This window comes from Salmo salar, chromosome ssa25, assembly GCF_905237065.1.
Source record: "Salmo salar chromosome ssa25, Ssal_v3.1, whole genome shotgun sequence".
In the NCBI taxonomy this organism is placed as follows: domain Eukaryota; kingdom Metazoa; phylum Chordata; class Actinopteri; order Salmoniformes; family Salmonidae; genus Salmo; species Salmo salar.
In genome coordinates this window covers 39905214-39922480 of record NC_059466.1, presented here as the reverse complement: position 1 = coordinate 39922480, position 17267 = coordinate 39905214, and the positions used below count along the sequence as shown (strand labels likewise).

General features: G+C 45.3%; 1 protein-coding gene across 2 annotated transcripts in view; it reads right to left on the bottom strand.

Moving 5' to 3' along the window:
• Nucleotides 1-7953: 7953 nt before the first annotated feature.
• Nucleotides 7954-17267, bottom strand: part of nck2a (NCK adaptor protein 2a) — a 60388-nt gene continuing 51074 nt past the window's right edge. For both annotated transcript variants that reach the window (XM_014174378.2, XM_014174379.2), the window contains exons 3-4: nucleotides 10206-11008; nucleotides 7954-9729 (exon numbers count right to left, since the gene is read on the bottom strand). In XM_014174378.2, the coding sequence (XP_014029853.2) occupies nucleotides 9511-9729; nucleotides 10206-11008 (1022 nt within the window). In that variant the 3' untranslated portion in view covers nucleotides 7954-9510. The remainder of the gene's footprint in view (nucleotides 9730-10205; nucleotides 11009-17267) is intronic.

Sequence of the window (17267 nt, the reverse complement as noted above, 5' to 3'; positions counted from 1 at the left end):
ATGCATTACTATAAATGCTGACCAAACTGTGGTTTACCGTCAAGGAAATCTATCGTGAAGAATAAACATTTGGCACTGAGCATCAAATACAGTGTACCACCTCAGGGTTAAACATATCTGTTTGGAAAAAACAGGAAGGGAGATGGAGAGAGGAAGAAAAAAGGGATCAAAATATAGACAGGCGGAAAATGCAGCCAGGGGGGAAATTGAGACAAATATGATAGTGAGAGAGACAGAGAGAGAGAGCTGTGAGAGATCGGTACACAGCCAGTGCAGAACTCTTCACACTTTGTATCCAGACAGCAGCCGGCTGCAGTATTTTAATATTTAACACATTTATTGTGGGGAAAGAGAAAGAGCCACAGAGTGGATGAGACACAGAAACCAGACAGACAAACAGAGACTGGCACAGGTCATGAGAGAGCATCCTGTCATTTCTCTCTTCCATCTGTTATTCTCTTTGGGGGAGGCTAGCACCAGGACGTAAGCCTGAGACTGTGACGGAGCTACTGTTCTGATGTTTAGACCAAGGTTGGGTAAACTTCCCCTGCCAGGGCTGGTGGGTTGCTGCCTTGAACTCCAGCCAAGCAGTACTAATCAAGCAGTACTAATCAAGCAGTACTAATGACGGTACTAATCAAGTCTTCATTCAAGGCTTTGAGTGCTTGGCTGGTGTTTAAATTGGTGTTCAATAACCATTTAATGTTTAATTGAACTGTTTATTCAGGCTTTGAGACACATGACAAGAGGTGTGTGTGTTTGTGACAAAGTAGAGAGAGAAAAAGAGAGCGAGAGAGTGTGTACTGTATGTGTGTAAAAGAGAGAGTGTGTATACTCGTATGTGCCTTCACAAACACAATGAGATGAAACAGCCTGGTCTCATAGACTAGACGTAATTAGATGTACCTAGACAAATTAGAGTGATATGTTACGGTTGGTATGGTTACATAAGACAGATGGTTACTTAAGGCAAAAACAAAAGTAGAGTGGTTTTTCGGGGTGGATGGATAAGCATTTAATGCGAATGTCTAGCAACCCAAAGGTTGTGTGTTCAAATCTCATCACGGACAACTATAGCTAATTAGCAACTTGCAATTACTTAGCATGTTAGCTAACCCTTCCCCTAACCTTAACCCTTTCAGCTAACCCTTCTCCTAACCTTAACCCCGTAGCCAAGCAAACGTTAGCCAGCTAGCTCATTTTAGCCACCTAGCTAGAAATCGTAACATATCATACTACATGTAGCAAATTCATAACATATTGTACGTTTTGAAATTCGTAACATATAATACAAATTGTAATTTGTAGCATATCATACGAGATGGGTGATGGACATCTACAAATGAATACATACAAAACGTAATATATCATGCGAATGGCTACATGACTGTTTTGCTAGCACAGACTGGAATATGTTCCGGGATTCCTCCGATGGCATTGATGTTTCGGGATTCTTCCGATGGCACTGAGGAGTACACCACATCAGTCATTGGCTTCATCAATCAGTGCATCGATGACGTCGTCCCCAGACTGACCGTATGTACATACCCCAACCAGAAAACATGGATTACAGGCAGCATCCACACTGAGATAAAGGCAAGAGCTGCCGCTTTCAAGGAGCGGGACTCTAACCCGGAAGCTCTAACCCACTATGCCCTCCGATGAACCATCAAATAGGCAAAGCGTCAATACAGGACTAAGATCGAATCGTACTACACCGGCTCTGATGCTCGTCGGATGTGGCAGGGCTTGCAAACCATTACAGACTACAAAGGGAAGCACAGCCGAGAGCTGCCCAGTGACACAAGCCTACCAGACGAGCTAAACTACTTCGATGCTTGCTTCAAGGCAAATAACACTGCAACCTGCATGAGAGCACCACCTGTTCCGGAAGACTGTGTGATCACGCTCTCCATAGACAATGTGAGTAAGACCTTTAAACAGGTCAACATTCACAAGGCCGCAGGGCCAGACGGATTACCAGGACATGTACTGCGAGCATGTGCTGACCAAGTGGCAAGTGTCTTCACTGACATTTTCAACCTCTCCCTGTCTGAGTCTGTAATACCAACATGTTTCAAGCAGACCACCATAGTGCCTGTGCCCAAGAACACTAAGGTAACCTGCCTAAATGACTACCGACCCGTAGCACTCACGTCTGTAGCCATGAAGTGCTTTGAAAGGCTGGTCATGGCTCACAACACCATCCTCCCAGAAACCCTAGACCAACTCCAATTTGCATACCGCCCCCAACAGATCCGCAGATGATGTAATCTCTATTGCCCTCCACACTGCCATTGCACTCCACACTGTCATTTCCCACCTGGACAAAAGGAACACCCACGTGAGAATGCTATTCATTGACTACAACTCAGTGTTCAACACCATAGTGCCATCAAAGCTCATCAATAAGCTAAGGACCCTGGGGCTAAACACCTCCCTTTGCAACTGGATCTTGGACATCTTGACGGGCCGCCCCCAGGTGGTAAGGGTAGGTAACAACACATCCGCCACGCTGATCCTCAACACAGGGGCCCCTCAGGGGTGCATGCTCAGTCCCCTCCTGTACTCCCTGTTCACTCATGACTGCACAGCCAGGCACGACTCCAACACTGTCATTAAATTTGCCGATGACACAACAGTGGTAGGCCTGATCACAGACAACGACTAGACAGCCTATATGGAGGAGGTCAGAGACCTGGTTGTGTGGTGCCAGGACAATAACCTCTCCCTCAACGTGATCAAGACAAAGGAGATGATTGTGGACTACTGGAAAAAGAGGACCGAGCGCGCCCCCATTCTCCTCGATGGGGCTGCAGTGGAGCAGGTTGAGAGCTTCGTGTTCCTTGGTGTCCACATCACCAACAAACTAACATGGTCAAAGCACACCAAGACAGTTCTGAAGAGGGCACAACAAAACCTATTCCTCCTCAGGAGACTGAAAAGAATTGGCATGGGTCCTCAGATCCTCAAAAGGTTCTACAGCTGCAACATCGAGAGCATCCTGACTGGTTGCATCACTGCCTGTTATGGCAACTGCTCGGCCTCCGACCGCAAGGCACTAGAGGGTAGTGCGAACAGCCCAGTACATCACTGGGGCCAAGCTTCCTGCCATCCAGGACCTCTATACCAGGCGGTGTCAGATGAAGGCATGGAAACCACGTGTTTGATGTATTTGAAACCATGTCACTCATTCTACTCCAGCCATTACCACTAGCCCGTCAGGGCCCGTATGGTTTGTGTGTGTCTAGCCCACTCCTCCTCACCTAATCTAATGTAGCAGGCGTAAAAAGATGTCTGAGTGGTTTCCACATCTGGTTTTCAGCGTAAAAGGAAGCTAGGTTGAAGATAGCTGTATCCTTGAAAACCAGATGAATCCGGTTGTTGGCATCTCTGCTAAGGGTGCTCCTCACCAGACAGACACGGTGTGATGTTTTGCCACTGGTCAATCAAAACGCTGAAGGATTTACTCAATGTAATGTGAACAGTGTGACTGGCCAAGCCATTCCCCGAGATAAAGCTGGAAGGACTAACACCCTCCCTTACTCAGCAGAGACCCTGCTCCACACTGCAGCAAAAACACTAGACTGCCCATTCCTCTCTGCCTCATAGTCACACACATCTCCACCGCTCACAGTAAACCACGTCTGTCATTAACTCCATTAGACAGGTCCTTACCAACAGATCACACATTCATCAGGGTTATCAAAGCTTGGCTGTCTCACAGAGTCTAGAGTATAGGACTTTCTGTCATTAATGTCCTTAGTGCTTTACCCTTCACCACCACCATCTTATCTAATGCATTGGCCATGTTTCTACACCAGCAGACATTAAGGTAGTAAAGTAAGATAATAGGGAAGTTTAGACATGTTACATAGGCAGACATTCACAGTGCATCTCTTTTAGCTAGAGGACCAGTGCCCTCTAAAGGAGATTCGGGGGTAGGGGACAATATATCCTATCTTCCGCTCTTATTTCCTGACTTCTACCATCTTCTCATCCAGACTCTTTTCTCTTCCCCTCTTTGTTCATCCTTCCTGCCATCCTCCTCTCTTCTTCTCTCATCCCCTTCCATCTCACCCACCCTCTACTTCCCTGCCCCCTATCAGCTCTCCTTTTACCATCCTCTCATCCTCTCCTCCCCTAGCTCACATCTCCTCATTCCATCATCCTCTCCCCCACTTTCTCTTAACAGAGGGATTTACCTGCTGTAGTGATACAGTTGTTACCAGAAATATTTTGAAAGAAAGCTACAATTTCACACCATGTTATTGACTACTAACACACCCTTAGGCCAAGATTCAATCAGATAAAGTGTTAACAGGCAGGATTAGGCCGCCGCCTATGGTTGCAGATTGACAAGGGCGTCATTTACTGAGCTAAACTGACCAAGATGCACCTCCAACAACACATAAAACCTCACATAATTCTGTCCAAAAACAATTTCTCTCTCAACCAGTGGCATATGGGCGTTTTAGATGAGAGCTGTTGTAGCCCTGTGATAAGAAGTGCCCACCTTGTCAAAGGCAGGGGCACAAAATATTTTGCTTGTCATTTCCCAGCGTGCCTCTCTGTCGGAGGCATCACTGTGGCGCTCCACCAACGTTCCATCCATAAAATGATCTAACATAAACCATGTAGCAGATAAAACCAGGGTAAAACATTCACAATCATTAAAACTAGGCTGTATGTGGCAGGGTCTACAGACAATCACGGATTACAAAGGGCAAACCAGCCACGTCGCAGACACTGACGTCTTGCTCCCGGACAAGCTAAACACCTTAATTTGCCCGCTTTGAGGATAATACAGTGCCACCGATGCGGTCCGCTCCCAAGGACCGTGGGCTTTCGTTCTCAGTGGCTGACGTGAGTAAGACGTTCAAGCGTGTTAACCCTTGCAAGGCTGCCGGTCCAGACTATATCCCTAGCTGCGTCCTCAGAGCATGCAGACCAGCTGGCTGGAGTGTTTACGGACATATTCAATCTCTCCCTATCCCAGTCTGCTGTGCCCACTTGCTTCATGATGTCCACCAAGGTAACTGAACTAAATGACTATTGCCCCATAGCACTCACTTCTGTCATCATGAAGTGCTTTGAGAGTTAAGGATCATATCACTTCTACATTACCTGACACTCTAGACCCACTTCAATTTGCATACCGCCCCAATAGATCCACAGATAATACAATCGCCATTGCACTGCACGCTGCCCTATCCCATCTGGACAAGAGGAATACCTTCATTCAAGAATGCTGTTCATTGACTACAGCTCAGCCTTCAACACCATAGTACCCTCCAAGCTTATCATTAAGCTCGGGGCCCTGGATCTGAACCCCGCCCTGTGCAACTGGGTCGTGAACTTCCTGACGGCCTCCCCCAGGTGGAGAAGGTAGGAAACAACACTTCCACTACACAGGGGCCCCACAAGTGTGCGTGTTCAGTCCCCTCCTGTACTCCCTGTTCACCCATGACTGTGTGGCCATGCATGCCTCCACTCAATCATCAAGTTTGCAGATGACACTACAGTGGTAGGCCTGATTACCAACAATGAGAAGACAGCCTACAGGGAGGAGGTGAGTACCCTGGCGGAGTGGTGCCAGGAAAATAACCTCTCCCTCAACGTCAACAAAATGAAGGAGCTGATCGTGGACTTGAGGAGACAACGGAGAGAGCACGCCCCTATTCACATCGACGGGACCGCAGTGGAGGTGAAATAGGTCCTCGGCGTACACATCACTGACAAACACGTCTCCAGTCATAGTTACACCCCTGGCAACAGATTTTTCTTCCCATTCACCACTGTCTGAAGGCTGGAAATATGTTTTTGCGCATAGATTGGCACTCATAAAATTCAATTTGAGGCAACACCTCAGTAAGCACAGAACGATGCCGACGCCTTTTGGATGTTTTTTTTTATCTGACTTTGGCTTGATTTCCAAGGACGTTGGTTTTTAATCCAACCCGGCCTTGATTTGGTCCAAACATAGACGTCTATTCAACTTTCATTCAGAACCAAAAATGTACCGGATTTCAACATCTTTAAAATAGGTCTTTTCAACTTTCATTCAGAACTGAAAATGAACCTTATTTCAATGTCTGGAAAATACATATTTTCAGATTTGATTGAAAACCTAAAATTAACGTAACTTCAACGTCTTCAAAAAATACATATTTTATTTTCAACGTCATTTTCTTCCTGGGACTATTCTAGTTTTATCGGGGGCAGCAATTTATTTGATCTTGCCTAGGACGGTACAACAGCCACTGCCCTGCCCACATAGCAGATGTTTTGGCGGTGTGGGAGGTATAACTGTATAGCAGTGATCAACTGCTCTTGCGATCATTTTCAAGAAGCCATACCCACCCCATTCGTGGTAGAAGTTCAGAACAAGAATATGTAGGCTATATAGAATAATTACGCTTAAATTGAAAAATCATTAAAACAAAAATAATGAGGATTTATATCATTCTAATGGAGGTGTAGATTACATCTCACATTCCAGTGTTCGAACTTGTAGTGCAGTCAGCTTTACATATAATGACAGGAGCCACTTGTGGATTTGACAGCTCTAACGCAGTTCCACCTCCGACACCATCAAAACAACCGCTATGCAGATGTTGGCTAAAGCGGATCTGATTCAATCGAGCCCTTAATCAACGTCTGACAAGGTTGTCATTGTGGGTGTCAGTGTAGGACAAATCAGAAGTCTGTTTACGCTTTCACAATCATCTGCATCATTTGTACAGACTGTCTCTGAGGGAGCTATTAATGATATACTCTGATCAGATTGAGACAAGCCAGTCGATCCAGTTCAATCAATCTGTCAAACTCTGCATGTTGACAGCTAGGTGTCATCAGACCTGTGGCAGATGGTGTTAACCAATGATGCAACGAGACGCCGACGAAATGAAGGAAAGGTTGGTGAAGCAACAGCTGTGCTGGAATGCGAACGCAATAGGTGTCAGTTCTGATGGTCAAGGACGGGAATGGTCAGTACTGGAAAGACATAATAAGAAGAGAGATCATGATACAGAAAGCAGTGGAGCATCTAGCAAAGAAAGCATGAAGAGGGCCAAGGTATGAATCAAGAGTAATGTGTTGGAGTGGAAATAGTTTGTTTGATGAGACCACAGGGCCTCACTTACACCCTATCTGACTAATGCCGTAGAGAAAGAGGTAGGTGAAGTGAAATTAGCTCAGTTCATTGGAAATGGTAGATTGTTAATGTTTTGTGGTATCCAGGTTCAGCAAGAGAAGATTCTGAAAATGGAAAAGCTTAAACAGGGAGAAGATTAAAGGCCATGTCCCTGGTGATTATGCTAGATTGAGGGGAGTCTTCACTGGGGTCCCAATGTCCATAAACGATAAAGAAAATGTGAAGGGAGGAAGAGTGAGGCCACATAAGGAATAAAGTTGACTTCATAGCTTTTATAAGGTTATCAATACGACTCGGGTTCTGGAAAGCAGAAATGCTAGGTTGAAGGTTATTGTGGAGACGGCAAGAGAGATATTGGGGGTAAGATGTTACTGTTGAAATTGTTGACATGCTGAACAATCCTAAGGGTGGAGTGTTTCAGCATGATATAACGTTTAACAGGGTTGGTGGAGGGTTTAGTAGATGTTAGTAAGGATTTACTTGGTTTTCATTTTATTTTCATGGTAGTACAGAATTCGCCAGCTCATGATTGATCGTACATTCCAGCACAGTACTTAAACGATTGTTTGCGGACCGCCATGATGTCAAAGAAGACGACGCTCAGTCATCTCCTCTGGCCTGAGTCCCTCAGCAGCCAGACTGCATTTAAAACAGCCAGCCGGACTGTATTTAAACAGCCAGATAGATCTATGATTAACTACAGTGTAGAATAATAACATCCACTCCCAGAGACCAGCAGCATTTACCACTCGTCTCAAAATACAGCATCAGAGACAGAAAGGGCAGACGGCTTATGATTTGAGTTATTCTGCAAAAACTTTTATTGAACATACGCATTTCAATTCTCATCACGTGATCAGCGGTACAGTACCATAGGTTGGATCAAAACGATTCATATATGCACATCTTCTGAATATATACATACAGTGGGAACAAGAATTAAATAACAATGCTCAATAACATTCAGATATATTATATCTAATAAAAGCTGAGAACCCCATGATCGATACGTAGCAAGAAGTAAATAAAAACAAAAAACATTACTGTTGAATTAGTGCCATCCATCAGCTACATTTACATATTGAGAGTAGAACGACTGAAGACCTGATTTCATTGGAAAACAGCACTAGGGCCAATGAATAGCAGTGCAGTAAGGGCTCAATTCATATAGTGGAAGTTCAGCGTTAAAGCAGGATTTAAATTGAAAGAATATGTTCTCGCGTCAGCGGAGACTGCATTCATGGTAAACGCTGCATCTGTCAGCTCAATCAGAAATGACCTTTACATCTCTAGTGTTCAATCTGTAATGCTTCAGCCATCCAGATTCAATCGAGAACTAAGTGTAGAGTTGGAGCCAATAGAACATTGCAGTTAGTGTACAGCAGGAGCCAATCAAATAGCAGTAGTGTAGAGCTGGGGCCAATAGAAAAACAGAACAGTAAGTGTAGTGCCAATAGAAAAGTAATACAGTAAGCAGGTGGCACATTGACAGTATCTCTCTCTCGACTAGAGTTCGAGGAGGATGAAGGCGGAGGAAGAGAGGGATAGATGAAGATGAAGGCGGAGGAAGAGATGTATAGATGAAGATGAAGGCGGAGGAAGAGATGTATAGATGAAGATGAAGGCGGAGGAAGAGATGTATAGATGAAGATGAAGGCGGAGGAAGAGATGTATAGATGAGGATGAAGGCGGAGGAAGAGATGTATAGATGAAGATGAAGGCGGAGGAAGAGATGTATAGATGAGGATGAAGGCGGAGGAAGAGATGTATAGATGAGGATGAAGGCGGAGGAAGAGATGTATAGATGAGGATGAAGGCGGAGGAAGAGATGTATAGATGAGGATGAAGGCGGAGGAAGAGATGTATAGATGAAGATGAAGGCGGAGGAAGAGATGTATAGATGAGGATGAAGGCGGAGGAAGAGATGTATAGATGAGGATGAAGGCGGAGGAAGAGATGTATAGATGAGGATGAAGGCGGAGGAAGAGATGTATAGATGAGGATGAAGGCGGAGGAAGAGATGTATAGATGAGGATGAAGGCGGAGGAAGAGATGTATAGATGAGGATGAAGGCGGAGGAAGAGATGTATAGATGAGGATGAAGGCGGAGGAAGAGATGTATAGATGAAGATGAAGGCGGAGGAAGAGATGTATAGATGAGGATGAAGGCGGAGGAAGAGATGTATCTAAAGAGTGTTTACAGTGGTCCCTTGGTGAACTTATTCTTTCCTTTAGAAATTATCAGAACCTCTGGAGAGGGTTTACATTTGGATTTTTTTAACTAACAAAAGCAAACAGAACCAATACGAGCTATGTGACTGGGCTAAAACAGACAGTAAGGTCTCTCCCCACGTTCAGCATGTTGAGGATAGCTGGGGTGCGGGCAGCGGTTTGACAAGGTAGAGCTTGTCTCCTTGTTCACTGGTGAAGATGGGGGCTTTCTTGTAGTGTTCCACCAGTTCATCTATGGAGCTAAACTTGCGCTGGCCAATACAGTAGACCCCCTCTGAACACTGCACCTTGAAGTGCTTGTTTTTCCCAGGCGCCTTCAGAGACACAGAGAAATCACTGGGCTAGAGGGAGAAGGATGGAGAGAGCGAGAGTCAGTTCACTTACACACAACATAGATGAAACATCTCCAACAAACACTCTACTAACACTCCTCACTATCCACCAGCAGAGGGCACTATGACTTCATTTATAAATCACAGGCCAATAGCTGTTCATGTGTGCAGATACTGTACGTCTCCTATCCTCCAATTTAGTATTTTATCCTTGGGAAGATCTCAATCGCATACTCCTTGCGACCTCTCTCCTCGTCACTTCCTCAAAACCCATTGGAGGTGGTGGTCAGAGAGGGGCATGAGGAGTATGCAATTGAGATCTTCCCCTTCCCACCATCCTTCTATCCTCCATCTCCCCCTCAACTGTACCATCTATCCTGGGGGGGGCAGGACAGTGTTTGGGAAACCCTGGTCTATCCTTCTCACACACTCCTATCTCCTTCCCTAATCCCTCCCTTTCCTTCATCCTCTCCTCCCCCACTCACCGATGACTCGCTGTCACGTATGAGGAAGTCCCCCTCCTCTCCTCTCTTGTTGAGGACCAGCTCTGCTTGGTGCCTGGTCACCCCTCCGTAGTACCAGTCCCTGCCGCCAAACTTGCCCTCGCACGCCGGGGTCACGTGGCCGATCTGTGGGGAACCAGGGGGCGACAGCGGAAGGGCGGGGAGCCCGGGAGGCCCGTTGGTGTCATTCAGCACCAGCACGTAGTTTTTGGGCACCAGGCCCACCAGGCCGCGGGTGTTCCGGCAGCGCCACCACTCTGGGTCATTCTCAGGTTTCTCAACAACCTCCATCACCTCTCCTTTCTCAAAGTTCAGCTCCTCCTCCGTCACTGAGCTGAACGGGTACAGAGTCTGGACCAGCTGGAGCGCACCACCGCCCTCGCCACCCCGGCTGCCACCACCTCCCGCCCGTCCGTTGGTCATCGTGGCCTCCCTGCCCCTCCCTGGATAACCTGGGGAGTCCCTTCCTCCTCTACCCCCTTCCCCCTCTGCGGGGTCCTCCAGGACATAGTTAGAGGGGAACCAGCCCACACGGCCCCCCTGGCTGCCCCGCCACCAACCGTCACTGCACTTCTCCATCACCATGACCCGGGACCCCTTGGCTAGGGTCAGCTCGTCCTCGCGCTCCGCCACGTACGAGAACTTGACCACAGCCAGGATGTTGAGGTCGTAGACCCGCTCGGCCCCTCCTCCTCCGCCACCACCACTCCCATTGGAGGGATACTCCGCATCCGTGCTGGGTGTGGGGTCACTGGCACTCTGCTTCCTTCTGCCCTTACCCAGTCCTGAGACAGAGACACAAAGACAGAAATCACTACATCAGTATGTTAAGCTAACCTACCATGACATTTGATTATATTTTAGAGAGCCAGTCAAAGACAACATGTCTGGTGTTGCCAGTGGATTTGCCAGTGGACTGAATAAAAAGTACTGTGGATTTCTTCTAGTTGGCAGCATTGGCAGGGACTGGTACTACAACACTTGTATAACCAGATACTAAGTAAAGGATAATCAACAAGGGGTTATGCGTCTTATGGAAAATAATAAACAACTAGGAGTTGCATTATTTCCCGGAGAACGCATAGAGCCCAACATTGATTATCTCTTTTATACCATGGCTATAATTGAACACAGTTGCCTCTAGAAATGTGTTCAACATCCACTGAAGTAGCTAGCAAGTTTACTAGAAAGCTACAGTAGTTTCCTTGGTAACCAAACACAGACTTGCTAGTTTAGCTAACCAAACCACAATGCCAATGTTTTCAATTCGACTTGCTTTCAAAAGCAGCTCAAACAGAGAACTATAGACATTGAATTCTACTGTGCATTATAGGGAACTATACAATGGGTGGATCTACAGTGGGGAAATAAGTATTTGATCCCCTGCTGATTTTGTATGGTTTGCCCACTGACAAAGAAAGGATGCGTCTATAATTGTAATGGTAGGTTTATTTGAACAGTGAGAGACAGAATAACAACAAAAACGCATGTCAAAAATGTTATAAATTGATTTGCATTTTAATGAGGGAAATAAGTATTTGACCCCCTCTCAATCAGAAAGATTTCTGGCTCCCAGGTGTCTTTTATACAGGTAACGAGCTGAGATTAGGAGCACACTCTTAAAGGGAGTGCTCCTAACCGCAGCTTGTTACCTGTCCCAGAAGCAATCAATCAGATTCCAAACTCTCCACCATGGCCAAGACCAAAGAGCTCTCCAAGGATGTCAGGGACAAGATTGTAGACCGACACAAGGCTGGAATGGGCTACAAGACCATTGTCAAGCAGCTTGGTGAGAAGGTGACAACATTTGGTGCGATTATTCGCAAATGGAAGAAACACAAAAGAACTGTCAATATCCCTCGGCCTGGGGCTCCATGCAAGATCTCACCTCGTGGAGTTGCAATGATCATGAGAATGGTGAGGAATCAGCCCAGAACTACACGGGAGGATCTTGTCAATGATCTCAAGGCAGCTGGGACCATAGTCACCAAGAAAACAATTGGTAACACACTACACCGTGAAGGGCTGAAATCCTGCAGCGCCCACAAGGTCCCTCTGCTCAAGAATACATATACATGCCCATCTGAAGTTTGAGTCATTCAGATGTTCATTGGCAGAGGACAACTGGTGAAAGTGTTGTGGTCAGATGAGACCAAAATGGAGCTCTTGGCATCAACTCAACTCGCCGTGTTTGGAGAAGGAGGAATGCTGCCTATGATTCCAAGAACACCATCTCCACCGTCAGACCTGGAGGTGGAAACATTATGCTTTGGGGTTGTTTTTCTGCTAAGGGGACAGGACAACTTCACCGCATGAAAGGGACGATGGACGGGGCCATGTACCTTCAAATCTTGGGTGAGAACCTCCTTCCCTTAGCCAGGGCATTGAAAATGGGTCGTGGATGGGTATTCCAGCATGACAATGACCCAAAACACACGGCCAAGGCAACAAAGGAGTGGCTCAAGAAGAAGCACATTAAGGTCCTGAAGTGGCCTAGCCAGTCTCCAGACCTTAATCCCATAGAAAATCTGTGGAGGGAGCCGAAGGTTCGAGTTGCCAAACGTCAGCCTCGAAACCTTAATGACTTGGAGAAGATCTGCAAAGAGGAGTGGGACAAAATCCCTCCTGAGATGTGTGCAAACCTGGTGGCCAACTTCAAGAAACGTCTGACCTCTGATTGCCAACAAGGGTTTTGCCACCAAGTACTAAGTCATGTTTTGCAGAGGGGTCAAATACTTATTTCCCTCATTAAAATGCAAATCATTTTATAACATTTTTGACATGCGTTTTTCTGGATTGTTTTGTTGTTATTCTGTCTCTCACTGTTCAAATAAACCTACCATTAAAATTATAGACTGATCATTTCTTTGTAAGTGGGCAAATGTTCAAAATCAGCAGGGGATCAAATACTCCCCCCCCCTCACTGTAATCCTGGATGCTGATTGGTTAAAACCGCATTCTAGCCTGTGTCTATTCCACCTGTTGTGAAATTGTTAGAATACTTGTTAGATATTACTGCACTGTCGGAACTAGAAGCACAAGCATTTCACTACACTCGCATTAACATCTGCTAACCATGTGTATGTGACCAATACAATTTGATTTGAAGTGACAACCGGCTAAAGCTATGCCTATTTACTCTGCGCAATCCACTGTCTCATCAGCCCAGCCATACAATTTATAAACTTGATCTCTACTGTAAAAACCATCTAGACATTTTCTCCCATTTCTTTTAGACTAGCAATTGGTTTTCAATAGCGATTTGTATAAACCTTGCTGTCGGTCTCTCTGACATTTCCAACATTGTTTCAATATTGAAATTCAATCTCCAGCTGTCCAATAGTAATGAACGTGTAGGGGTCGGGATTCGGGACAGAGTTTTTCTCAGCCAGTTGAAATCATGAATAGGCATAATTTAAGGACACATACGAAAGAAATGTCAATAGAAAACAGATCAAACTAAATGCAGCTAGTTAGCAGTCTTTCAGCTTCAGTTAAAAGTGATTGTGTTAGCTGTGTTGTTGGCTAGCTCCTCTGAAGTGATTGTGTTAGCTGTGTTGTTGGCTAGCTCCTCTGAAGTGATTGTGTTAGCTGTGTTGTTGGCTAGCTCCTCTGAACAGCAGTGTCCTGACGAGAGAACACATTTTCTTTGCCAGGTGAAATCGCTCATCATTAGCTCATTCTTATGAATGTATCCAAATAAACGTCACTAGAAAACAGCTACTTTGCTGTTCTTCTGGCTGCGGTGTTTGACGTGACTAAGTTAGCCGTAGTTGGGTAGCTAGCAAGCAAGGGATAAGAACGTTGCCAGCCAGTATGACAATAGAACATTTAGGATGAACGACTGGGTCGCATCCATAGATACAGAACAAAAAGACAGAAGAAAAAGACTGAACGACTGGGTCACGTCTCTGGCAACCCAACCAATAGAACGAACGACCAGCCGCCTTGGTTAGCAACCCTAGATTTGTGTCAGGACTATATTTTGTGGAAGGATTAAATAGTAGGAATAATTTACTCTAAATGAAAATGTCAATCATTATTTGAATATGTTGGTAACCCGTTCTATTTAAGTGATAATGGCCTCGATTAACCCCATGCCAATATATCCTCTAAACACCTTCAAGCCAATCAGAAATGAGTATTCAACAATGCCATGATATAAACAGCTTTCATATCCACAACCAGAAACACATAAGTTCTAACTCCAGCGGTACTGAGAAAGTAAATAAGACAGCAGGAGCCGAAGCTGATTCAGGACACTGGGAGACAAGGCAGGGGTTAAGGGGGGGGGCACTAAATTGAGGCTTCAGGCTACAGTCTGGGCCCAGTTGGGGAGTAAACACAAGCTAGAGGACAAAACAAACACATACAGGTAACTGCCAAAATAAAGGAACCACGAACAGTGTCTTAATAGGGCACTGGGAACCATGAGCCAGAACAGCTTCAAACTAATGTTCACAATCACATACAGTACATACAAGATTGCACACACATGCACAGACACTACATACACAGTAATTCTCTCGAACCCACATACAGTAAAAACACACCGAAGTGACACACACACTCCCTCCATCACAACTGCTAGTGTGTTCGTCACAACTCCCATCTCCTCATTAAACCAGGCATTCAGCACCACCGACATGCTCAAGCTCAGCTGACCGAGTCCCCTCAAAAAACTGAAAATAGTACATTGGAGCTGGGGAGGAAAGTGGAGCAGACAGCCTGGTGCGTGGCTCTGCTGTGGTACTGACAGGCAGGCAGGGGATCAAAGGTGCCTCTATACCTACCCGTCTCCTCTCCCTGCCTCCATCTCCTGCACAACGAAGACAGCAAGCTCTCTCCTGTCTCCTCCATGTTGATTATTTACCTGTTGTAACCCATGTTGAGCACTAGCTAGGGCCAACTAAGAGTTGTTCTGATGCTTTCAGTTGTCACACCCAGGGAGATGGGTGACTGACATACAGATGACTAATGGCTCCGGTGGTTGGATGCTGGGCAGACAGACCCCATCAGGGCAGCTCTTACTGTACAAGCCAATTACATCTTAAATAAAAGTCACCAAACATACTGCATAACTAACAAAAACTAAAGTAAGTACAATTACATTCTACTGCGCACACACACATTCCCAATGCTGTAATTTGTTTAGTCACAACACATGGAAAAGTGACAACTGTGTGTGTCAATGCGTGTTGCAGTGTAGAGCCAGGTCACAGCTCTGTAGATGACAGCTAACTCAGAAAGTTATTGGGTTCACACAGAGTGGCACTAAACTTTCCTCCTGCTTTGTTGTGTGAGAGAGGAATGGGTGAGGAGAGGTGGAGGGAGGAGGCTCCCTTGGCAGCTGTTACTAACACACAGAAGACCAGACATCACAGGACAGAACTCACAGAAAAGAGGGGGAGAGTGAGAAAGAGAGCAAGAGCGAAAGAGAAACAGAAAAAGAGGGCGAGATCGAGGAAAAAAATAGTGAGAAAGAAAGACAGAAGGGGATGACAAATGCAAACAAGACAGGAATATTGAACAGACCATAATGTTTAAAAGAAGAGTCAAGGTCCATGTACAACAAGCCACTGAGGAGTGGCTTCAGTCTGGCCACTCCACCATAAAGGACTGATTGGTGAAGTGCTGCAGAGATGGTTGTCCTTCTGAAGGTTCTCCAATGTCCAGAGGAAATCTCTGACCAAGGCCCTTCTAGCCTGATTGGTCAATTTGGCCGGGGGGCCAGCTGTAATTATTTTAATTTAACTAGGCAAGTCAGTTAAGAACAAATTCTTATTTACAATGACGGCCTACCCTGGCCAAACCCGGACGACGCTGGGATGTGATGCAGCCTGGATTCGAACCAGGTAACGCAGTGACGCCTCTTGCACTGGGATGCAGTGTCTTAGACCACTGCACCACTCTGGAGCCTAAGAGAGCCTTGGTGGTTCCAAACTTCTTAAATTTAAGAATGATGGAGGCCACTGTGTTCTTGGGGACCTTCAATGCTGTAAAAATGTTGGTACCTTTCCCCAGATCTGTACCCTGACACAATCCTGTCTCTGAGCTCTACGGACATTCCTTCAACCTCATGGCTTGGTTTTTGCTCTGACATGACCTGTCAACTGTGGGACCTTATATGGACAGGTCCCACAGATGACAGATCATGTCCAATCAATTGAATTTACCCCAGGTGGACTACAATCAAGTTGTAGAAAGATCAAGGATGATCAATAGAAACAGGATGCACCAGAGCTCAATTTTGATTCTCATAGCAAAGGGTCTGCATACTTATGTAATTAAGGTATTTCTGTATTTTATTTTTCGCTTTGTCATTATGGGTATTGTGTGTAGATTGCTGAGGATTTGTTTTTTTGTTTGTTTTTAAAAGCATTTTAGAAATAGGCTGTAACGTAATACAAATTTGAAAAAGTAAAGGGGTCTGAATACTTTCCAAGGGCACTGTATGCTAATCTGAAAAAATAACCTTTGGTTGTGTTTATGAAGAGCTTGGATAACACTAGAATACGAAAAAGTATCTTTCAAAGGAACACAACAGCATTTTCATTATTTATGTTACTGTATGCAATTTTATTTATGCTACTCTTCAATTTGAGAGTTAAGTGTTTTGGAAACCTCCGAATCTGCTCTGTGATACTATATACACTATGAGATACTATATACATATTTAAAAGAGGAAAATGTTCTCTTAAAAACTGCCTATAACACAAATTATGCTTGTGATTAGAAGTCGACCAATTAAATCGGAACGGCCGATTAATTAGGGCCAATTTCAAGTTTTCATAACAAATCGGTATTTTTGGCCACCGATTTGTTTATTTTTTACACCTTTATTTAACTAGGCAAGTCAGATTAAGAACACATTCTTATTTTCAATGACGACCGAGGAACGGGGGTTAACTGCCTTGTTCAGAGGGGATTCGTTTTTGCAACCTTCTGGTTACTAGTCCAACGCTCTAACCCCCTGCCTTCCATTGCACTCCACGAGGAGCCTGCATGGCAGGCTAACTACCTGTTACGCGAGGGCAGCAAGAA